We start from the raw sequence: 25951 nt of genomic DNA, 5'->3' as shown, positions 1-25951 counted from the left end.
CTTCTTAAACATTGCTTTAGAAATGTATCCATATTGTTACGTTTAGATCCAGTTTATTCACCTCAAGACTTGTATTTTCCTTCATGAATACATTTCTGTCATGGTAGGTTGTTAGTTTTGTTGACTTTTTGCTATTAAAAACTGAGATATAATGAACACGATCCCTCCTTGCATTTTGTGTCAAGTTTCTCAATGTAGATACATACAAGTGGAATCATTGATTTGTTTGGCTTACATAGCTTCAACCTTACCAACTATTGTCAGTTTGTTCTTTAATATTGTTGTATAGGAACAAGCAATTAGAGTCTTATATACTAACTATTGTATTAATCTTCTAATGTCCCTATAAAGTTGCCAACATTAGGTATTATCAGATACTATTGATTTGTCTCCAGAAATTCTTAATTATTTTATTGGTTAAAATAATTGGTGGTTGCTATTGCAATGTCTATCTAAACAATCCTGTTGTCTTCAGTGGAGAACAGTTTGTTTTTTTCAATTCGTATGCCAATTTTTAAAATTTCGTTTCATTTCCAGAGTACTATTGAATAGAAATAATGATAGCAGACATCTTTATATTTTATTAAATCTGAGAGAGAATGCCTCTTTTTCTTGTTTTCATCATTAAATATGATATTTGTTGCTTTTGATAGAAAACTCTTACCCACTTATGAAAAATGTCTCTTTTTCTAGTTGGTGAAATATATTTGTGTGTTTTAACCATGAATAGATTTGAAATGGTATCAAATTATTTTCTCTATCTACTGAATATGACAAGGATTTTTCTCTTTTAATGTGTTAAATATATTGAGTTACATTACTAGATATTCTCAATTTGCCATATGCTTGTGTACTTGGGATAAACTCGGTTTTGTGTATTATTTTTTTCCTAACATATAATTTTGGTTGATAATTTTTAAAATTTTTCACCTGTATGTTCATAAGATTGTACTATAATTTTCTTGTCTTATTTTATCTTTGTATGATAGTTTATGAACCTCAACAAATTAATAGGAGGATTTCTCACTTTTTTGTTATTTTATAACGGTTTGTATAAAAAGCAAGATATACTTATACTTTTCTATACTATCCTTAAGGTTTTTTTACACTTGATTTATCAATTACTGAGGAAGATGTGTTAAAATCTCTCACTGTGATGGTGAATTTTTCAGTTTTCTTTGTAGTCTTATAATTGTGTTAATATTTGCTTTACACATTTTGAGGTAATGCTAAGTGTATATAAGTCCAAGACTGTTACGTTTTCTTGGGGAGTTTCTCTTTTGTCATTAAGTAATGACTGTTATAATTTTTAATAATATTTTTTGCCTTGAAGACTATTTTGTTAATGTAAGATACTAGCTCTCTTTGATTTAAATATTTTTTTATGTGGTAGGGGTATCTATCCCTTACCACTTAAAAATCTCTTTCAACTGCTCTGTGTTATGGCTTAGTCATGATAGCCATAATTTTTTTCTTTAATTCCATTAAATGTAATAGTCACTGACTTCTCACTTTTACTGCTTTTCACTGCCTTTTGGGTTTTACGGTTATTGTAGAATTGTTTGTGTTGACTTCTTGTTATATTCCATCTCAGCAGTTCTGACTTTCCAAAATAATGGAAAGAACAATTTTTTATAATTTTAAGAAAAATATCTGAGAGTGCTACAATCTCAGATCAGCTCACATAGAGTATGACTTGTGTAACCCACTGCCATTTTGCAGTCTACAATTTAAGCCATGCATAGTGTCTACTGTTTAGTAAAAAGAAAATGAATTGGGAAATTCCTGTGATATGATTTCTTTTTTTTTTTTAATTCTTGGCATTGAATTTCTTTTTTATTTTATTTTATTCTATTATTATTATACTTTAAGTTTTAGGGTACATGTGCACAATGTGCAGGTTAGTTACATATGTATACAAGAGTAATCTCATTGGAGTTGGAAGAAGGAAAGAAATAATGTCAATAAGCTGTCTGCAGTGCCCCAGAAGTCCTTAAACATGGCTGGATTTACAAAACTGAAGTTGTCACCATTCTGAGGTTCCTCTTTTGTTTCCATTCAGATTCCACACATTATTTCTCATATTTGTATGCTGTCTGTGTCTATGCTTACCATATTACTGGATCATTATAGTATTGGGAATAATTTGTTGTACTAGCTATCTTGATTGGTGTCCTTTTCTCTCATTGGTGATAACTCTAATGTTAATTAATTTTCTTCCCACTGGTTGCAAATCATACTATTTTGTGTCATCAAAATTAAAGAATTTTACTTCTATCTTGTTATATGAGCAATATTTTAAGAAACATCTAAGTTTTAAATGTAAAACTATGGAGATTTTATGAGAAATTAGATATTATTTTAGAAATTATTTTGTGCATTTATATACTTATGGTTGGAGACATTAAATTAGTTTGGCCTTTCTATTGAGGTTAATGGTATACTTCTGGTTCTTTGTCGGTTAGCATGCTCTTAATCAGAGGTTGGCAAACTTTTTCTATAAAGGCCAACTAGTAAGTATCTTAGGCTTTATAGCTCATGCAGTTCCTCCCACGATTACTCAGTTTTGCCACTGTAATGTGAAAGCAGCCATCGACAATTTATAAACTAATGGATGGCTATGTTTTGATACAATTTTATTTATTGAAACAGGTGATTAACTGAATTTGACTGATGGACCATAACTTGCTGCCTCCTGCTCTAAGTGATAGCACATCTACTTAAGAATTTGACAGTATGTTGAAGTGAGTGTGTGCACAGTTCTTATTAGAAAATTAAATTTAATTCTATTTTCTACTGCAGCCCCTGAAAAGATAATTACTTGTTTCAAGGCATATTTTTCATCTGGTCTTTTGCATATTATAGGGAGAATCCTTTTGAACATGGAAGAGACAGAGTGTGTCTATGACAGCTTGCAAGCATATATATGATACAAGAACACAAAGTCATTTTTAATTAACAATGACTTTGTGTTCTTGTATCATACATATGCTTGCAGGCTGTTATAAAAGTCATTTATAGTAAATCTGCTATGTAATAAATACAAAAATTACTTATAAGTAATGACATCATATACTGATTGAACTTAGAAACTGTTGGAATTTTTTTTTTAAATAATTAGTAGTTCATGGTTTTTCCTTGTATATATTGCAGTTCAGTGACAAACCATGGAATCCTGGAGCTGCCCAGAACAATTTGATTTTTGCATTTGTGAAGCTTCTTAAACCTCCTGTGGTTTAGTTGACACATCTCATATACACAAGAATTTAAACATTGATCTAAGCTGTGAAAACATGTCATAGTTACATTATCTTACAGCAGCTGCTGTGCATCAATTCAGCCTAATAAATTCTTAAGTGTATTTCATTCATGCAACTTGGCCTATTGCTTTGTTTGGAGTATCCAGTAATTCCTATAGACATATAATAAAGAGAAACTCAGTACAGTGTATAGCATAGCAAGAAATGCACATATGGGGCTTTTCCCAGAAGAACAACTAGTGATTGAAAGCACTAAACTCCCTAAATTAGCATCTCCTTCTCTTTCAAGCTACTTACAGGTCCTATATTGCACTAATATATTGTCACTAATTTCACTTTAGCATAATATTGAGATACCACTTTGATCATCTGTGTTGTTTCTATGCAATGGGCCAAATGCTGTCTGCCATGCTACCAGGAAAAACAATTAGCAAACAAATTTTTTGTGATTTGCTGGGATTGTCATAGTAAACATTTTTTGTCTTTTAAAGTGTCTTCCTAGAACAAGAAGGTTACACAGTGACTTCGTAACTTTTTAGCTATGGTGTTACACTGGAGTCTTTGTAATGCAAACTGGGAAAGGTCAGGATGCCTGCTTTTCATAGCAAGATTATTCATTCATTAAAAATTAAAACACATTGTTTGTTTCGGGGCAGGCGTGCTGGATGTCATTATTTCCCACGTGCCCACTTCAGAGTACAGAACTGAAACGTCCCTGCTGGGTAGCATTTCTGAAGTCATTGTGCTTGGATTATTTTCTTCATATTTCTACTACTGCAAACTCCTCACTCCTAATTTGTTAGTATCAAATGTATCACAAATTCACAGGTTTCAATATGAGGAGATAATTTGAAAATGTAGATTTGTACTTTTAAAATTGGGTTCTTCTTTCATTCAGTAAACATTTTCTCAACATTATCTATATACCAACAATAGTGGTAGGCCCTGGGGTTGTGAAGATTAATAAAACATAGTCATTTTCCTTGAGAAGGTCTTAAATAGAATGGAAAAGACATATAAATGAATGGTTACAATACTATACAATATTCATAACAAAAGTAATGAACCAAGTGCTGTGAGAAGACTGAGGGAAAGATCAAAGAGTGATTGGAAGACTTCCATGTTTAATGTATGCTACAAGACAGTGAGCAACAATGAAACAATGTATTTTCAATGCTGAAAATGAACAGTTTGAAAATAGAAATAAAATAAAAATACCATTTAAAATAATATCAAAACCCATGAATGCTTACAAATAAACCTTAAAGAAGAGTAAAAGAACTATACACCTTTATACTATGTGAGTAAATACAAAGTACCTTTTTGGTAATTTCTTTCAAATATAATTGCCTCTTTAAAGCACAACTAATAGCAATGTTTTATGAGGTCTATAATGTGTGTATAAGTAAAATATGTAACATCAATAGCCCAAAGAATTGGAGAGGAAAATGGAAGTATACTATTATAAGTTTCTTAAGCTATATGTGAAGCAGAATATTATTTGAAGCTAGATTATTATAAATTAAAAATATAGGGTGTTAACTCCAGAACAACCACTAAAAAAAGAAGAAGAAAAAGACAATTTAAAGCTTCACGAAGAATATATAGGAGAATATCTCCGTGAACCTGGGGATAGGCACAAAGCCAAAAACAAGCTAATCATAAAAGGAAAATAAATTAAAAAATAAATTCATAAAATTAAAAATACTACTAATTTAAAAATAACATTAATAAGCGGAATATGTGAGCTGAAGTCTGAGAGAAAATATTCGTAATGCGTGTCTCTAACAGAAGACTTTTATCTGGAATAGATAAAGCATTTCTATAATTTGTAATATAAAGATAAAGCCTTCTCCCCACCCACAGTCCACTATCCATTGAGCAAAAGACTTGGAAAAGCACTTCACCAAGGAAGATAAACAAATGGCCAATAAACACATAAAAATTTCTCAAAATTATTGGTCAGCATTATATTTTTGAACACTCACTAAAATGATTAAAATTTAGAAAACGGATTACATCAAATGTTGGCAGGGATGTGAAGCAACTGAATTTTCTTACATTGCTGCAGGATATTGAAAGTGGTTCTGGCAGCTTTTAAAAAGTTAAACATATTCCTTCAACCTAAGTGTTGAAGGAATGGATAAAGAAACTGTGGTACATATATATACACAATGGAATATTGTTAAAGTATAAAAGAGAATGAGATCCTGTCATTTACAACAACATGGACAGAACTGGAGGATGTTATGTGAAGGGAAATAAGCCAAGCATGAAAAGACAAATGTTGCATGTTCTCACTCATATGTGGGAACTAAAGAAATTGATCTCATGGAGATAGAGTAGAATGATAATTACCAAAGGCTGGGAAGGGTCATGGAGAGGAAGGAGTAAAGAGGGAATAGTTAATGGGTACTGAAATACAATTAGATAGAAGCAATAAGATTTAGTGTTCAGTAGGATGATTCTAGTTGACAATAATTTATTGTATATTTTAAAATAACTAAAAGAGTGGAATTAGAATGTTCCTAACCCAAAGAAATGATAAATGCTTGAGGTGATGGATATTTCAATTACCCTGATTTAGTCATTACACATTGTATGCTTGTATTAAAATTTCACATGTACCCCATAAATATGTATAGCTGTCATGTATCCATAAAAATTAGATATTAAAAAAATTACACATAATACTATTCCTCAATCCAATAATTTCTTCTCTAGGTATTTTCCCTAGAGAAATGAAAACATACTTATGCAAAAAGACACATTCATAAATGATCATAGCAGCATTATTATAATATCCAAAAAATAGAAACATCTCAACTATCCAAATGCAGAATCAATTAACAAGCTATGGTACATTTTTATGGGACAATTGCTGATAAATACAGTAATGTGGATGAATACTAAAGACATTTTGCTGAGCAAAAAGAGCCCAACAAAACAGAGTACATACTGTGTAATTTCATTTACATTAGTTCTAGGAGAATAACTAATTTATAATGAAAGAAGTTAGAACACTGTTTGGAGGGTAAGGAGTATTTTCCAAAAAAGGCTTCCTCCTAAAGTTTATTGAAAACTTCCTATAGTAAGCTTTATGCAGTGTCTCCAGTATGACTTCCCACTGTAGATAGGCCTAAATCTTGTTTCCTGTACTCTGCATGCTACATTTTAAGAACTGAAGTTCTGAGTGGCTGGCAAGATGGCTGGCAAATTGTCTCTGTTTGCAGATGACATGATTGTGTATTTAGAAAACCCCATTGTCTCAGCCCCAAATCTCCTTAAGCTGATAAGCAACTTCAGCAAATTCTCAGGATGCAAAATCAGTGTGCAAAAATCACAAGCATTCCTATACACCAATAGTAGACAGCCAAATCATGAGTGAACTCCCATTCACAATTGCTACAAAGAGACAAAATACCTAGGAAAACAACTTACAAGGGATATGAAGGACCTTGAAGAACAAGGAGAACTATGAACCACTGCTCAAGGAAATAAGAGAGGACACAAACAAATGGAAAAACATTCCATGCTCATGGACAGGAAGAATCAATATTGTGAAAATGGCCATACTGCCCAAAGTAATTTATAGATTAATGCTATCCTCATCAAGCTACCATTGACTTTCTTCACAGAATTAGAAAAAACTACTTAAAATTTCATATGGAACCAAAAAAGAGCCCATATAGCCAAGACAGTCCTAAGCAAAGAGAACAATGCTGGAGGCATCATCATGCTACATGATTTCAAACTATATTACCAGGCTACAGTAACCAAAACAGCATGGTGCTGGTATCAAAACAAATATATAGACCAATGGAACAGAACAGAGGCCTCAGAAATAATGCCACACATCTACAACCATCTGATCTTCGACAAACCTGACAAAAACAAGCCACGAGGAAAGGATTCCTTATTTAATAAATGGTGTTAGGAAAACTGGCTAGCCATATGCAGAAAACTGAAACTGGACCCCTTCCTTACAACTTATACAAAAATTAGCTTGAGATGGATTACAGACTTAAACATAAGACCTAAAACCATAAAAACTCTAGAAGAAAACCTAGGCAATACCATTCAGGACATAGGCATGGGCAAAGACTTCATGACTAAAACACGAAAAAGCAATGGCAACAAAAGCCAAAATTGACAAATGGGATCTAATTAAAGAGCTTCTGCACAGCAAAAGAAACTGTCATCAGAGTGAACAGGCAACCTACAGAATGGGAGAAAATTTTTGCAATGTATCCATCTGACAAAGGGCTAATATCCAGAATCTATAAAGAACTTTAAAAAATTTACAAGAAAAAAGCATACAACCCCATCAAAAAGTGGGTGAAGGATATGAACAGACACTTCTCAAAAGAAGACATTTATGCAGCCAACAAACATATGAAAAAAAGCTCATCATCACTAGTCATTAGAGAAATGCAAATCAAAACCACAATGAGATAACATCTCATGCCAGTTAGAATGGCGATCATTAAAAAGTCAGGAAACAAAGATGCTGGAGAGGATGCGGAGAAATAGGAATGCTTTACAATGTTGGTGGGAGTGTAAATTAGTGCAACCATTGTGGAAGACACTGTGGCAATTCCTCAAGGATCTAGAACCAGAAATACCATTTGACCCATCAATCCCATTACTGGGTATATATCCAAAGGATTACAAATCATTCTACTATAAAGACGTATGCATACTTATGTTTATTGCAGCACTGTTCACAATAGCAAAGACTTGCAACCAACCCAAATGCTCATCAGTGATAGACTGGATGAAGAAAATGTGGCACATATACACCATGCAATACTATGCATCCATAAAGGGGATGAGTTCATGTCCTTTGCAGTGACATGGATGAAGCTGGAAACCATCATTCTCAGCAAACTAACACAGGAACCGAAAACCAAACACTGCATGTTCTCACTCATAAGTGGGAGCTGAACAATGAGAACACATGGACACAGGGAGGGGAACATCACACACAGGAGCCTGTCAGGGTGGGGGCCTAGGGGAGGGATAGCATTCAGAGAAATACCTAATGTAGATGATGGGTTGATGGGTGCAGCAAACCACCATGGCACGTGTATACCTATGTAACAAACCTGCGTGTTCTGCACATGTATCCCACTACTTAAAGTATAATTTAAAAAATACAAATAAAAAAAGAAGTAAAGTTCTAGTCATCAGACATCAGCAGATGGCCTGTGACAAACAGCGGCCTCAGCTCATTTACTTCTCTGCATGTATCCTTTCACATTGTTTTCAACTTCTCAGAACTTTTCATGCTTTTATTTTTGACAACTCAGCTATGCATTCTGAAAGATGTTTTGTGTATTTTATGTTAACAATTTTAGGGATTTTGCACTGATAGTGATTTTCAGGACATCTATCAATCCTTGCCAGAAACAGAAGTCGCATATTGATGGTGTTTTTAAATGGTTTAATCTGACAGTATTGTGCGTTTTGCACACAATAAACACGCAACAAAGTGTGTTTAATTGAACGAAAAAAATTTATTTGGGTTTCTCTGATGTTGCTGTGTCATTCTCAAATAACTTAGTATCTAATTTGGCATTACTACCATTAGATAACTTTTCCTCTTCTTAAAACTTTGCAAACTTATAGAATATTTTGAACATACAGAAAATGATATAATTGAATTTTTGTACTTCCCACCAAGATTAAAGTTATGTTAATATGGTGCCCAATACTTTTTACTCCACAATTATACGTACTTAAAAGCAATATATAATCATTTTTGTATATTTTGTAATTTTGAAATTTCACACAAATATAGTATATTCTTTATATCTGTTACAAACTGCTTTTCTTCTCAGTCAATATCATGTTTGAAAAATTTATACTGATACACTAAGCTCTAATATAATTACTCCAAGTCCTATATAGAATTCTATTATAAATTATATTTTATTTAATAGTGCCTTTATTCTAAAATAAATATATATATATCCTGTTGAGCATATGTTTGAGGGTTTTTTTTTGTAAATTAAATGTTAAGAACTGAAAATGCTTTATAACAGGATGTATTTCCCTTTAAATTATTAGGTATGTCCACTTTCTTATATCTAATCTTTATGAGTGTGATGGAATTTATCATTATAAAAGATAGGACATTTTAACCTTATTTCATTATTAAATACTATTTGTGAAAGGTATAGTACAGGTCAAGATAAGGATTATGTTGGAGATATATTGTGCATGGTACTTTGCATATAACTCAAATTATGCCAAAATCTATATTGTTATATAATGAAAAATTAGTGATTTGAAAATTTATGCTCCATTTCTTTTTCTTCTAGGTATTTATGAGCCTCCATTTCTTATACTACTGCAGTGAACCAACATTGGATGTGAAAATTGCCTTTTGTCAGGTGTGTGTTCCTTACAGGTAAAACAAGGTACAGTATATTCCCTTGTATTTCCACTTTAACATATCATTTGCATACATTCCACACCAAAGTCAGTATTTATATCATATTAAAAGTAGTTCAGAATTAGAAGCTGGCAAGACGGCTGAATAGAAACAGCCCCAGTCTCCAGCTCCCAGTGAGATCAACACAGAAGAGAAGTGATTTCTGCATTTCCACCTGAGGCACCTGGTTCATCTCACTGGGAATGGTTAGACAGTGGGTGCAGCCCACAGAGGGCGAGCTGAAGCAGGGTGGGGCGTTGCCTCACCCAGGAAGCGCAAGGGGTCAGGGAACTCCCTCCCCTAGCCAAGGGAAGCCATGAGGGACTGTGCTGTGAGAAACGGTGCACTCTGGCCCAGATGCTACGCTTTTTCCATGGTCTTCACAACCTGCAGATTGCCTCAGGTGTCTACACCACAAAGGTCCTGGATTTCAAGTACAAAATGGGGCGGCCATTTGGGCAGACACCAAGCTAGCTACAAGAGATTCTTTTCATACCCCAGTGGTGCCTGGAACACCAGTGAGACAGAACCATTCACCCACCCTGGAAAGGTGGCTGAAGCCAGGGAGCCAAGTGGTCTAGCTTAGGGGATCCCACCACCATGGAGCCCAGCAAGCTAAGATCCACTGGCTTGAAAATTCTCACTGACAGCACAGCAGTATGAAGTCGACCTGGGATGCTCAAGCTTGGTTGGGGGGAGGGGCGTCTGCCATTACTGAGGCTTGAGTAGACGGTTTTCCCCTCACAGTGTAAACAGAGCTGCTGGAAAGTTCAAACTGGGCAGAGGCCACCGCAGCTCAGCAAAGCCGGTGTAGCCAGACTGCCTCTCTAGATTCCACCTCTCTGGACAGGGCATCTCTGAAAGAAAGGCAGCAGCCTTAGTCAGGGACTTATAGATGAAACTCCTATCTCCCTGGGACAGAGTACCTGGGTGAAGGGGCAGCTGTGGGCACAGCTTCATCAGACTTAAACGTTCCTGCCTGCCAGCTCTGAAGGGAGCAGCAGATCTCCCAGCACAGCAGTCGAGCTCTGCTAAGGGACAGACTATTTCCTCAAGTGGGTCCCTGACCCCACACCTCCCAGCAAGGGTCGACAGACACCTCATACAGGAGAGCTCCAGCTGGCATCTGGCAGGTGCCCCTCTGAAAAAAGCTTCCAGAGGAAGGAACAGACACAATCTTTGCTATTCTGCAGTCTCTGCTGGTGATACTCAGGCAAACAGGATCTGGAGTGGACCTCCAGCAAACTCCAGCAGAGCTGCAGCAGAGGGGCTTGTTAGAAGGAAAACTAACAAACAGAAAGGAATAGCATCAATATCAACAAAAGGGACATTCACACAAAAACCCTATCTGAAGGTCATCAGCATCAAAAACCAAAGGTAGATAAATCCACAAAGATGAGGAAAAACCAGCACAAAAAGGCTGAAAATTCCAAAAACCAGAATGCCTCTTCCCCTCCAAAGGATCACAACTCCTCGCCAGCAAGGGAACAAAGCTGGATGGAGAATGAGTTTGACGAATTGACAGAAGTAGGCTTCAGAAAGTGGTTAAAAACAAACTCTTCCAAGCTAAAGAAGCATGTTCTAACTCAATGCAAGGAAGTTAAGAACCTTGAAAAAAAGGTTAAAGGAATTCCTAACTAGAATAACCAGTTTAGAGAAGAACATAAATGACCTGACGGAGCTGAAACACGTAGCATGAGAACTTCGTGAAGCATATACAAGTATCAATAGCCAAATCCATCAAGTGGGAGAAAGGATATCAGAGATTGAAGATGAACTTAATGAAATAGTATGAAGACAAGATTAGAGAAGGAAGAATGAAAAAGAATGAACAAAGCCTCCAAGAAATATAGGACTATGTGAAAAGACCAAACCTATGTTTGATTGATGTACCTGAAAGTAACAGGGAGAATGGAACCAAGTTGAAAAACACTCTTTAGGATATTATCCAGGAGAACTTCCCCAACCTTGTAAGAGAGGCCAACATTCATATCCAGGAAATACAGAAAACACCACAAAGATACTCCTTGAGAAGACCAACCTCAAGATATATAATCGTCAGATTCACCAAGGTTGAAATGAAGGAAAAAATGGTAAGGGCAGCCAGAGAGAAAGGTTGGGTTACCCATAAATGGAAGCCGATCAGACTAACAGCAAATATCTCTGCAGAAACCCTACAAGCCAGAAGAGAGTTGGGGGCAATATTCAACATCCTTAAGAAAAGAATTTTCAACCCAGAATTTCATATCCAGCCAAATTAAGCTTCTTAAGTGAAGGAGAAATAAAATCCTTTACAGACAAGCAAATGCTGAGAGATTCTGTCACCATCAGGCCTGCCTTACAAGAGCTCCTGAAGGGAGCACTAAATATGGAAAGGAACAATTGGTACCAGCCACTGAAAAAACATACCAAATTGTAAAGACCATCGACACTATGAAGAAACTGCATCAACTAATGGGCAAAATAACCAGCTGACATCATAATGACAGGATCAAATTCACACATAACAATATTAACCTTAAAGGTAAATGGGCTAAATGCACCAATCAAAAGACACAGACTGGCAAATTGGATAGAGTCAAAATTGGATAGAGTCAAGACCCATCGGTGTGCTGTATTCAGGAGACAGCATGCAAAGACATCTCACATGCAAAGACACATATAGGCTCAAAATAATGGGATGGAGGAATAGTTACTAAAAAAATGGAAAGCAAAAAAAAAAAGCACGGGTTGTAATCCTAGTCTCTGATAAAGATCAAAAAAGACAAAGAAAGGCATTACATAAAGGTAAAGGGGTCAATGCAACAAGAAGAGCTAACTATCTTAAATTTGTATGCACCCAATACAGGAGCACCTAGATTTATAAGGCAAGTTCTTAGAGACCTACAAGGAGACTTAGACTCTCGCACAATAATAGTGGGATAATTTAACACCCCATTGTCAATATTAGACAAATCAACGAGGCAGAAAATTAACAAGGATATTCAGGACTTGAATGCAGCTCTGGACCAAGTGGACCTAATAGACATCTACAGAACTTTCCACCCCAAATCAGCAGAATATACATTCTTCTTAACACCACATAGCACTTATTCTAAAATTGACCACATAATTGGAAGTAAAACACTCCTCAGCAAATGCAAAAGAATGGAAATCATAACAAACAGTCTTTCAGACCACAGTGCAATCAAATTAGAATGCAGGATTTAAAAACTTACTCAAAACCAAAGAACTACATAGATACTGAACAACCTGCTCCTAAATGACTACTGGGTAAATAACAAAATTAAGGCAGAAATAAATCAGTTATTTGAAATTGAGGAGAACAAAGACACAATATACCAGAATCTCTGGGAGACAGCTAAAGCAGTGGTTAGAGGGAAATTTATAGCACTAAATGCCCACAGGAGAAAGTGAAAAAGATCTAAAATCAACATCCTGACATCATAATTAAAAGAACTAGAGAAGCAAGAGTAAACAATTTCAAAAGATAGCAGAAGACAAGAAATAACTAAGATGAGAGCAGAACTGAAGGATAGATACACGAAAAACCCTTCAAAAATCACAGAAGCCAGGAGCTGGTTTTTTTGAAAAGGTTAACAAAATAGATAGACTGCTAGTCAGACTAATAAAGAGGAAAAGAAAAAAGAATCAAATAGACACAATAAAAAATGAAGAACGGGATATCACCACTGATCCCACAGAAATACAGACTACCATCAGAGAATACTATAAACACCTCTATGCAAATAAACTTGAAAATCTAGAAAAAAATGGTTAAATTCTGGACACATACACCCTCCAAGACTAAACCAGGAAGAAGTCAAATCCCTGAATAGACCAATAACAAGTGCTGAAATTGAGGCAGTAATTAATAGCCTACCAACCAAAAAAAGCCCAGGACCAGACAGATTCACAGCTGAATTCTACCAGAGGTACAGAGGAGCTGGTATCATTCCTTCTGAAACTATTCCAGACAATAGAAAAAGAGGGATTCCTTCCTTACTCATTTTATGGGGCCAGCATCATACTGATACTAAAACCTGGCAGAGACACAGCGTAAAAAGAAAATTTCAGGGCAGTATCCCTGATGAACATCAATGTAAAAATCCTCAATAAAATACTGGCAAACCGAATCCAACAGCACATCAAAAAGCTTATCTACCTTGACCAAGTTCGCTTCATCTCTGGGATGCAAGGTTGGTTCAGCATATGCAAATCAATAAATGTAACCCATCACAGAAACAGAACCAATGACAAAAACCACATGATTATCTCAATAGATGCAGAAAAGGCCTTCGATAAAATTCAACACCCGTTCATGCTAAAAACTCTCAATAAACTGGCACTGATGGAACGTATCTGAAAATAATAAGAGCTATTTATGACAGTTCCACAGTCAGTTCCATACTGAATGGGAAAAGCTGGAATAATTCCCTTTGAAAACCAGCAGAAGGCAAGGATGCCTTCTTTCACCACTCCTATTCAACAGAGTATTGGAAGTTCTGACCAGGGCAATCAGGCAAGAGAAAGAAATAAAGCGTATTCAAATAAGAAGAGAAGAAGTCAAATTTTCTCTGTTTGCAGATGACATGATTGTATATTTAGAAAACCCCGTCATCTCAGTCCAAAATCTCCTTAAGCTGATAAGCAACTTCAGCAAAGTCTCAAGATACACAAAGTCAATGTGCAAATATCACAAGCATTTCTATATACCAATAATAGACAAACAGAGAGCCAAATCATGAGTGAACTCCCATTCACAACTGCTACAAAGAGAATAAAATACCTAGGAATGCAATTAAAAGGGATGCAAATGACCTCTTCAAGGACAACTACAAAACATGGCTGAAGGAAATAAGAGAGGACACAAACAAATAGAAAAACAAAACATTCCATGCTCATGGATAGGAAGAATCAATATTGTGAAAATGGCCATACTGCCCAAAGTAATTTATAGATTCAATGCTATTCCCATCAAACTACCTTTGACATTCTTCACAGAATTAGGAAAAACTACTTTAAATTTCATATGGAACCAAAAAAGAGCCCATAAAGCCAAGACAATCCTAAGCAAAAAGAACAACACTGGAGGCATCACGCTACCTGACTTCAAACTATACTACAAGGCTACAGTAACCAATACAGCATGGTGCTGGTACCAAAACAAATATATAGACCAATGGAACAGAACAGAGGCCTCAGAAATAATGCCCCAAATCTACAACCATCTGATCTTCAACAAAAATAAGCCATGAGAAAAGGATTCTCTATTTAATAAACGGTGTTGGGAAAACTGGCTAGCCATATGCAGAAAACTGACACTGGACCCCTTCCTTACACCTTATACAAAGATTAACTCAAGATGGATTAAAGACTTAAACGTAAGACCTAAAACCATAAAAACCATGGAAGAAAACCTAGGTAATATCATTCAGGACATAGGCATGGGCAAAGACTTCATGACTAAAACACCAAAAGCAATGGCAACAAAAGCCAAAATTGACAAATGGGATCTAGTTAAGCTAAAGAGCTTCTGCACAGCAAAAGAAAATTATTACTAGAGTGAACAGGCAATCCACAGAATGGGGGAACATTTTTGCAATGTATCCATCTGATAAAGGGCTAATGTCCAGAATCTATAAAGAACTTAAATTTATGAGAAAATAACAAATAACTCCATCAAAAAATGGGCAAATGATATGAACAGTCACTTCTCAAAAGAAGACATTTATGCGGACAACAAACATATGAAAAAGAGCTCTTCATCACTCGTCATTGGAGAAATGCAAATCAAAACCACAATGAGATAACATCTCATGCCAGTTAGAATGGTGAGCATTAAAAAGTCAGGAAACAACAGATGCTGGAGAGGATGTGGAGAAATAGGAAAGCTTTTACACTGTTGGTGGGAGTGTAAATTAGTTCAACCATTGTGGAAGACAGTGTGGTGGTTCCTCAAGGATCTAGAACCAGAAACACCATTTGACCCAGCAATCTCATTACTGGTTATATATCCAAAGGATTCTAATCATTCAACTATAAAGACACATGCACAGATATGTTTATAGCAGCACTGTTCACAATAGCAAGACTTGCAACCAAACCAAATGCCCATCAGTAATAGACTGGATAAAGAAAATATGCCACATACACACCATGGAATACTATGCAGCCATAAAAAGGATGAGTTCATGTCCTTTGCAGGGATGAAGCTGGAAATCATCATTCTTAGCAAACTAACAGGAACAGAAAGCCAAACACCCCATGTTCTCACTCACATGTGGGAGCTGAACAATGAGAACACATAGACACGGGGAGGGGAACATCACCTACCAGGGCATGTCGAGATGGATAGAATTAGGAGAAACACCTAATGTAGATGACAGATTGATGGGTGCAGCAAACCACCATGCCACATGTATACCTACGTAACAAACCTTCATGTTCTGCACATGTATCCCAGAACTTAAAGTATAATTTTTTTTAAAAGTAGTTTAGGAAATGGAAGTGAATAGGTGTTTTGTTTCTAATTTATTTAAGTTAGAATGGGAATAAAGGTAATTTTTTCAAGTTTTATTATAAAGTGATTTCTTCTTTGATTATATTTACACTTAAAGATTTTAGTATTTCTTTTCAAATCCTTGAAATTGGGCTTTAACCATAAAAATATCTTCATTCTGTACAGTAGTCCCCACTTATCTGTGGTTTCAGTTTCCACAGTTTCAGTCACCCACTATTAACTGAGGTCCTCAAAATATTAAATTGAAAATTCCAGAAATAACAACTCATGAGTTTTAGATTGCACGCTGTTCTGAGTAGTGTAAAGAAATCTTGTGCCATCTTGCTCCATCCCACTTAGGTTGTGCAGCATGTCCATATGATGCCACCTGCCAGTGAATTACATAACAACCATCTCTGTTATCAGATTGACTGTTGTGGTATCACAGTGCTTGTGTTCAAGTAACTTTTATTTTACTTAATTGTTCTATTTTTTATTAGTTATTATTGTTAATATCTTACTGTGCCTAACTTTTAAATTAAACTTTATCATAGGTATATATGTATAGGGTTCAGTGCTATCTGTGGTTTCAGGCATCCACTGGGGGTCTTAAAATGTATTCTCTGAATATAAGGGGAGACTACTGTATTATTATTTCTCATCATAAGAACTGATTAGCCTCAAATAGAGTATCTCTAAACCCACTATAATAATATACAGGTGGTACTCAGTTTGTTTTCTGATGCCTAATTCTAACCAGTACTTATAATAGTAAAAATGTTAAACAACAATAATGACAAACAACCATATATTTAACCTAGAAGGGAAAGTAAGAAGGTGGCAACAATGTTTGGTAGTGTGCATGGACTAGATAAGAGTTGACTTCTTTGTATTCATGCGAACCCTATCTTTAAGGAGAAGGCTACCTAGGGCACCTACATAAACCTCAAGTATGTTTAAAACAGTTCTAACTTAACCCTGCTGTCATATATAATTGATAGTGCTCTCTTTTACTCTCAAGAATTGTTCTAGTTTTGGCAAAAAATTGTATGTTACCTTATTCATACTTAAGCAGAGGGCTTCCCTTCAGTTTTTCAGCATGATTATCATTGCACCTTCTCTTTGAGCTATGTTTTAAATAGAGAATGACATGCATCCTTGAAACAAGATTTGGAAAATAACTCTTTTGCTTTATTTGAATGCAATCTTTCCTGATTCTAGAATTAATATTTGCTTATTATAGAAAATATAGAAAAGCATAAAGGGAAACAAAACATTGTTTTTGCATATACTCTCTATAACTACTGTATGTACTTTCCTTGAGCATAGATTTTCTATGAGAAAGTAAAATGTGTTGCCTGCAATGAATAAGATTTACTGATCTCTCTCATCTCCCTAACCTGTAATTGTTGCAGTTTCTGAAATCTCAGGCCATTAGACAACTTCTCTAATAAGAACTCCAGTGCTAGATAGCCTTGGTTAGAAATTCCATTTCTATCCCTTATTAGCCATTTACTTGTGACCTTGGACAAGTTATTTGATCTCTATGTGCTTCAGTTTCTTTATTTATAAAAGGAGGAAATAATAATACCTACATTTTAGGCTTGGTATGAGAATTAAATGAGTTTATACTTGCAAAGCACTGAGAGCAGTACTGGAACATGTGTTTGTTAAATAGATGATTAAATTTTAAATAAATTTACACTCACTCTGGTGATCCCACTGAGTTCCAGTGCTTTAAATATTATCATTATCATGCATATCACACAGTTTTATCTCAATCCAAACATTTTCCTGGAACTGGACTCATATTCAACTGTCTGTTCTACATCTCCACTTAGATGTCAAATAGGCATATCAGACTGTATACATTCCAAAGCAACACCTCATCTATCCTCTAAGATTACTCTTCCCATTGTCTACTGCAGTTCGGTAGCTGATAACTTCACTCTTCCACTTATAATAAAATCCTTGGAATCATCTTTTGGGTCACACTCCATATTCAAGCTGTCAGCAAATTCTGTTGACTCTATAATTAAAACGTAACTGGAATCTCACTGATTCTCACTATTTTTCCACTACAACCCTGAAAGATACCCTTATCTCTTGCTTAAATTATTGTAAGAGCTTCTACTTTTGCCCACCCCCAAGTGGTTTACTCTTAAAATGTTAGAAAGAATTGTCTTTGAAAAATATAAGTGAGATCATGTCACTCCATGACTAAAACTAAAACAAAAGAGAAAGACCTTTCAATGTCTTCCCATCTCACTCAGCAAAAAGTTAAAATCCTTATAATAAATCCCCAACCCTTTATTATCTAGCACCCTAGAAACCTCTATCCTAAAATGTTCTTCTGTTATCCACTTGGGCCACTCCTTAACCATCTTCAGGGCTTCGCTGAAATGTCATTTTTCAGCAAATCTTTCCTGACAATCCTTTTGAAAATCATCCTAACTACCTGAATGCATACCCAACTTCCCTGCCTCCATAATACATCAGCATCTAACGTTCTGTATATGTTGCTGGTCTGGAATTTTGCTTCTCTCTCTCCACTTGAATGCATTTTGCACATGAACCAGATTGTTTTCAGTGTCCTGCTGGGGCCAGTTCACACAGGCTCACAAGAGCTGAATATGCACAACTTTCCAACTCAAAGTTTAATGATGCCAAGTTGGTAACTTAAAATCTGTCATGATCGGAGTATTTATGTTACAGAAATGTGCAAATACTGCAGATAGACCCCCTTCCCATTTTTTCTCCTCCCCAGCCAGTGGTTGAACATTTACCAGCACACCATTGGAATTGTCTCCTGTTTACTGCTGTACTGCAGAACTCACAATAGTATCTGAAATAGGGTGGGTGTATTAGGCAGTTCTTGTGATGCTATAAAGAAATACTTGAGGCTGGGTAACTTATAGAGAAAAGAGGTTTAACTGGCTCATGGTTCTGCAGACACTACAAGAAATGTGGCGCAGGCATCTGCTTCTGGTGAGGGACTCAGGAAGCTTACAATTATGGTAGAAAGCAAGGGAGGAGCAGGCATCTCACACAGCCAGGGTGAGAGCAAGAGAGAAAGCAGGGAAGGTGCCACACACTTCTAAGCAACCAGATCTCACGAGAACTCACTCACTATAGTGAGGACAACACCAAGCCACAAGGGATCCACCTCCACGACCCAAACACCTCCCACCAGGCCCCACCTCCAGCACTGGGGTTTACATTTTAACATGAGATTTGAAGGGGACAAATATCCAAACCATATCAGTAGGCTCTCATCAGACATTTGCAGAACGAATAAATGAATCATATATGTTTTGCTTATGTATCAGTTGCAACAGTGATCCTGCTGTGGTGTAAAACGAGTAGGCCTGAATTTTTAGGTTAAATATCTGGGCCCTAGCACTTGCAAGCTGTATGACTGTGAGCTATTTCCTTAGCCTTCATTATCCTAGCCATTTAGTTGCCATTAACACTTAAAAAACATACCAACTGACCTAAAACCATAAAAACCCTAGAAGAAAACCTAGGCAATACCATTCAGGACATAGGCATGGGCAAGGACTTTATGTCTGAAACACCAAAAGCAATGGCAACAAAAGACAAAATTGACAAATGGGATCTAATTAAACTAAAGAGCTTTTGCACAGCAAAAGAAACTACCATCAGAATGAACAGGCAACCTACAGAATGGGAGAAAATTTTTGCAATCTACTCATCTGACAAAGGGCTAATATCCAGAATCTACAATGAACTCCAACAAATTTACAAGAAAAAAACAACCCCATCAAAAAGTGGGTGAAGGATATGAACAGACATTTCTCAAAAGAAGACATTTATGCAGCCAAAAGACACATGAAAAAATGCTCATCATCTCTGGCCATCAGAGAAATGCAAATCAAAACCACAATGAGATACCATCTCACACCAGTTAGAATGGCAATCATGAAAACGTCAGGAAACAACAGGTGCTGGAGAGGATGTGGAGAAATAGGAACAGTTTTACACTGTTGGTGGGACTGTAAACTAGTTCAACCGTTGTGGAAGTCAGTGTGGCGATTCCTCAGGGATCTAGAACTAGAAATACCATTTGACCCAGCCATCCCATTACTGGGTATATACCCAAAGGACTATAAATCATGCTGCTATAAAGACACATGCACATATATGTTTATTGCGGCGCTATTCACAATAGCAAAGACTTGGAACCAAGACAAATGTCCAACAATGATAGACTGGATTAAGAAAATGTGGCACATATACACCATGGAATACTATGCAGCCATAAAAAATGATGAGTTCATGTCCTTTGTAGGGACATGGATGAAGCTGGAAACCATCATTCTCAGCAAACGAATCGCAAGGACAAAAAACCAAACACCGCATATTCTCACTCATAGGTGGGAATTGAACAATGAGAACACATGGACACAGGAAGAGGAACATCACACACCGGGGCCTGCTGTGGGGTGGGGGAAGCGGGGAGGGATAGCTTTTGGAGATATACCTAATGTTAAATGACAAGTTACTGGGTGCAGCACACCAACATGGCACATGTATACATATGTAACAAACCTGCATGTTGTGCACATGTACCGTAAAACTTAAAGTATAATAATAATAATAAAAAATACCAACCAAAACCAAAATCTAAGTTAATGTTTTACATATTTCAAGATTAAATCTGAACCTCAAAAACAATTATCAATTAACACAACCTAAAAATTTCAGCCATTTTTTAAAATACAGAAAGTCTTTGTGTAGGTTGTAGTTATTTTTCAATTCAACTTTCTACATTTGTGTGCAGATACAGAATGTTTATTTTTAATGAGAGTTCTTTTAAAGCAAAGGAATAAAAAGAAGTGAAGTATGAACTTTCTTAATGACTGGATTTTCTTGCTTACTATGAGCTTTTAATACATAGAAAATATGCATGCATATAACGTTTTTAAAAAATCTAGAAATAGCATAGTAAGAATATTTCCGTTTGTGACTGGACATTTTATTTACTTCCTATGTAGAATTTTCTCTGATAATAACATTTATTTTTATTTTTCTTATAACTCTGTGCCTCATTCACTTCTCTAGCAATTTAAAGAAAACATTGTATTTATTTTTAGAGGCAGAATGATCTATTGGGGTTTTCTTTCTAACTATGCTCCTTGGAAGCTTCTCATTTCCTGGGGCATCTCACACATCCTTTATGTGCTATGGTGTTTAAGCTTATCGCCAGCTTGGCTAAGGCTACTCTCAACTTTTTGCCCAACAGACAATACTCAAAGACCTTAAAAAACTTGTCAAAAATTAATTAATGATTAACTGTGTCCAGAATTCCAGTCTCTTGAGCCTTAGTCCATGGGGTTTTCAATTATATCATATTTCTAAGTTTTTCACTATTGTCTGCAAGAAATCAGAGAAATACGGAAAATGAAATTGCTGAATAGTATTTGTTAACAGAAAATAGGTACATTATCTATAATAGTTTTTACCTTAATTCTTAACTGAATTATTTGAAGAATATGGGATCCACTGACTTTTTTTAAAAAGTTACTTTTATTTTTTTTTTTTAACCCAACCAAGTAGCTTTTGAAGGCAAGAGGTTTCTTGTTATAGTCTCAGGAGAAATTTTTCTTTGTAATGTTGGACAATAAAAGAATAATCTTTAGTTTGCACTGGTATTAATTCAATAATTACAAAAATATAAACCTACAGGAAATATAAAGTGCAAAATTCTTGATTCTCCTGAGCAATAGGTAAGTAGTCTTAGCCCTCTTTTCTCAATTGAACAGAGGTACAGAACTGTTACATTTCACTCTATGAATTTAAAAAAACTCATGAAAGTGTTCTTTTTGGAACTTTGTTGTACTGAACAGATTATTCAGGATTTTAACCAGGGGATATATTCACAGAGAAATAATATGTGTTGTGGCCCCCCAACTCCTACACACTCACTGGTGTCTACAGCACTTATTGCATTCTTTGTGCATTACTACTAAGTTTACAGATTTGTTTTCCCCATTCAGTGGTATATCTCAGGGTCAGGACCAGGGCATCTTCCTCCTTAACTCCCAGGCCTAGAAGTTTATCTTACTCCAGAAAATATTGAATGAAAGAGGGAAAATGAGAACCCAGCAGAAAAACACCATTTCCTAAGTAGAAATGTGTTTGCTTGCTTTTCAAAATCAAATCAATTTTTCAACATCCTCATATCCTACAAGTGTATGTTAATAGATTTAATTATGTTTTCGTTATTTTCCTAATCATGAATCAGTATTTACCTAACATTTATCTAACATTTATCAACTTAGTGTCCTCTGTAAACATTTACCAATGATTTAGTTATGAATAATTTTAAATTATTTCCTGATTTTGAGAAAGCCTGTGACACAGAGGGTACAAATTAATTAATCAACAAATCATAAATTTAAGCAGCACTAGAAGTAAAAGGGACTGAGCTAAGACTGGCCTTCCTTTTTCTTATGACACAAAAACTCCTTTTTGCTCCTTATCTACTCATTGACTGATTATTGGTTTTACCATTCATCGATTCAACACATATTTTTAAGAGTTTTTGGTAATTTTTCTAATTTATTAGTTTAATATCCATCCCATTTAAAAATTTAATTTACTTAAAAAAATTGACATATAACAATCATACATGTTTATGGAGGTATATAGTGATGTTTTGATATATATAATGTATAGTAATCACATCAGGGTGATTAACATATCCATCATCTCAAACATTTATCATTTCTTTGTTTTGGGAACATTCAATATCCTCCTTCTAACTATTTGAAATTTCTAATATAAACTATAGTCACCCTACAGTGCTATAGAACACCGTATTATATTCTTCCTGTCAAGCTCTAATTTTATACCCTTAACAATCTCTTTTTTCCCCCAACCCTTACCCATCTCAGCCTCCAGTATCCTCTGTTCTACTTTTTACTTCTATGAGATCAACTTTTTTTAGCTTCTATATATGAATGAGAACATGTGGTGTTTAACTTCCTGTTCTTGTCTTATTTCACTTAACATAATGTCTTCCAGTTCCATTCATGGTGCTGAGAATGACAGGATTTCATTTCTCTTTTATGGCTCAGTAGTATTCCATTGAGTGTATATACCTAATTTGCTTTACCTAGTCATCTGTTGTTGGACACCTAAGGTTGATTCCATGTCTTGGCTATTGTGAATAGTGCAGTAAACATGAGGGTGCACATATCTCTTTGATATACTAATTTTCTTCTTTTTTTTTTTCTGATGAACACCCAGTAGTGGGATTGCTGGATCATATGGTAGTTCTATCTGTAGTTTTTTGAAGAACCTATATACTATTCTCCATAGTGGTTATACTAGTTTACTTTCCCACCAACAATGTATAAGAGCTTCCTTTTCTCCACATCTCACCAACATTTATTATTTTTTGTCCTTTTTATAATAGTCATTCTAACCGGGGTAGGATAACACATCAATGTGGTTTTGATTTGTAGTTCCCTGATGATCAGTGATGTTGAGTGATGTTTTCATGTATTTGTTGGCCATTTGTATGTCTTGTTTTGAGACATGTCTGTTCAGATCATTTGTTTATTTTATAATCCAGATTTTGTTGTTGTTATTGAGATATTTGAGCTCCTTGTGTATTTAGGATATTAATTCCCTTTGGAATGAGTAGTTTGAAAATATGTTCTCCCATTCTGTAGGTTGTATTTTCACTTTGTTGATTGTTTCCTTTGCTGTGCAAAAGCTTTTTAGTTTGATACAATCCAATTTTTTTTTGTTTTGTTTTGTTGCTTCTGCTTTTGAGGTCTTATTTTCATAAAATCTTTGTCCAGAACAATGTCCCAAAGCATATTCCCTATGTCTTCTTCTAGTAGTTTTATAGTTTTAGGTCTTACATTTAAGTATTTAATCTATCTTGAGTTGTATTTTGTTTATTGTGAGAGATATAGTTTCATTCTTCTTCATATGGATAACCATTTAGCATCATTTATTGAAGAAAGTTTCCCTTCCCCAATGTATGTTCTTGGTAGCTTTGTCAAAAGGTAGTTGGCTGTAGACATGTAAATTAATTTCTGGGTTTTCTAATCTGTTCTGTTGGCCTATGTGTCTGTTTTTATGTCAGTGCCATGCTGTTTTGGTTACTATAGACTTGTAGTATATTTTGAAGTCTGGTGGCGTAATATCTTTAGCTTTGTTCTTTTTGTTCAGGATTGCTTTGGCTATTTGGGGCCTTTTGTGGTTCCATACAAATTTTTGGATTTTTTTTCCTGGGAAGAATGTCGTTGGTATTTTGGTAGGCATTACAATGAATGTGTAGGTTGCTTTGGTTAGTATGGTCATTTAACAATATTAATTCTTCTGATCCATAAGCATGAGATATCTTTTCATTTGTATCCTTTTTAATTTCTTTCATCAGTGTTTTATAGTTTTCCTTGTATAAGTCTTTCACCTCCTTGGTTAAATTTATTCCTAGGTATTTTATTTTTTGTGTACTATTGTAAATGGAATTGACTTCTTGATTTCTTTTCTTTTCTTTCTTTTTTTATTTTTTTTTTGAGATGGAGTCACTCTGTCACCCAGGCTGGAGTGCAGTGGTGTGACCTTAGCTCACTGCAACCTCCACTTCCTGGGTTCAAGTGATTCTTCTGCCTCAGTATACTGGGTAGCTGGGACTACAGGTGCTGACCACCACGTCTGGCTAATTTTTTGTATTTTTAGTAGAGACAAGGTTTCATTGTGTTAGCCAGGATGGTCTCAATCTCCTGACCTTGTGATGTGCCCGCCTCAGCCTCCCAAAGTGCTGGGATTATAAGCGTGAGCCACCACACCCAGCAAACTTCTTGATTTCTTTTTTAGCTACTTTGTTGTTCGTGTGTAGAAATGCTACTGATTTTTGTTTGTTGATTTTTGCATTCTGCAATTTTATTGAATTTGTTTTGTTAGTTCTAAGGGTTTTTTAGTAGAGTCTTTAGGTTTTTCTATATATGAGCTAATGCCATCTGCAAACAGGGACAACTTGACTTCTTCTTTTCCACTTTGGATGCCCTTTACTTATTTCTCATGTCTAATTGCTTTGACCAGTTCTTCCAGTACTATGTTGAATAATAGTGGAGAGAGTGGGCTGTCTTGTTCCACTTCTTAGAGGAAAAGCTTTAAGGTTTTCCCTATTCAGTATGATGTTAGCTATGGGTTTATCATAAATGGCCTTTGTTGCAAGACATCTTACTGAGTACCTATAATATGTACTTGTAATTTGTGTAATATAAACTAGAGATACAGCATGATGTGGTTACTCTCCTAAAAAACATGCTGTTTCCTCTCAATCACGGTAGGGAGTGGTTAGGCTTATAAACATAAAAAAAAACCTACTCCTTAGAGTTTAAGACTTCAGAGATAAGCAATAATGAGTCACCAAACATCCAACCAACCAAAACCCCTCACTACTTATTGAATACTTACTGTGTGTGAAAAATTTATTAAGGTTTTACCTCATTTTATCTTTATAATACCACTTAAACTACATTTAACTGAGAACAAAAAAACTATGATTAAATGCAAAGGAACCTAAGATGCTTTCGGACCAGTAGGGGGAAAAAGGTTTTTACACAAATTCCAAAATATGGTGGTGGTATTTAAGGTCCAAAAATACTACTGGAGATAAGAAAAAAAATAGCAGTCTTAATGTAGTGTTTTTAGTGTCAAAATTAGCCTTCAGTTAAAAACAATTCTTACTTTTTTTGGCATTTT

The 25951-nt window shown here is 35.4% G+C and overlaps 1 protein-coding gene across 17 annotated transcripts in view; it reads left to right on the top strand.

The window, feature by feature from the left end:
- The window catches only part of MAPK10 (mitogen-activated protein kinase 10), a 587630-nt gene that overhangs the window by 402532 nt on the left and 159147 nt on the right, over positions 1 to 25951 (top strand). For 16 of the 17 annotated variants that reach the window (XR_008524135.1, XR_008524134.2, XM_054553380.1 and 13 more), the window contains one exon: positions 9587 to 9658. Coding sequence is in view for 14 of the 17 variants with exons in the window: in XM_054553380.1 (XP_054409355.1) it covers positions 9593 to 9658 (66 nt within the window). In the remaining 3 variants the exon portion in view is untranslated. 17 annotated transcript variants of the gene reach the window in all.

Source organism: Pongo abelii, chromosome 3, assembly GCF_028885655.2.
Source record: "Pongo abelii isolate AG06213 chromosome 3, NHGRI_mPonAbe1-v2.0_pri, whole genome shotgun sequence".
Classification (NCBI taxonomy): Eukaryota; Metazoa; Chordata; class Mammalia; order Primates; family Hominidae; genus Pongo; species Pongo abelii.
Note: the sequence above shows the minus strand (reverse complement) of the source record. Positions and strands in the feature narration are given on the sequence as shown.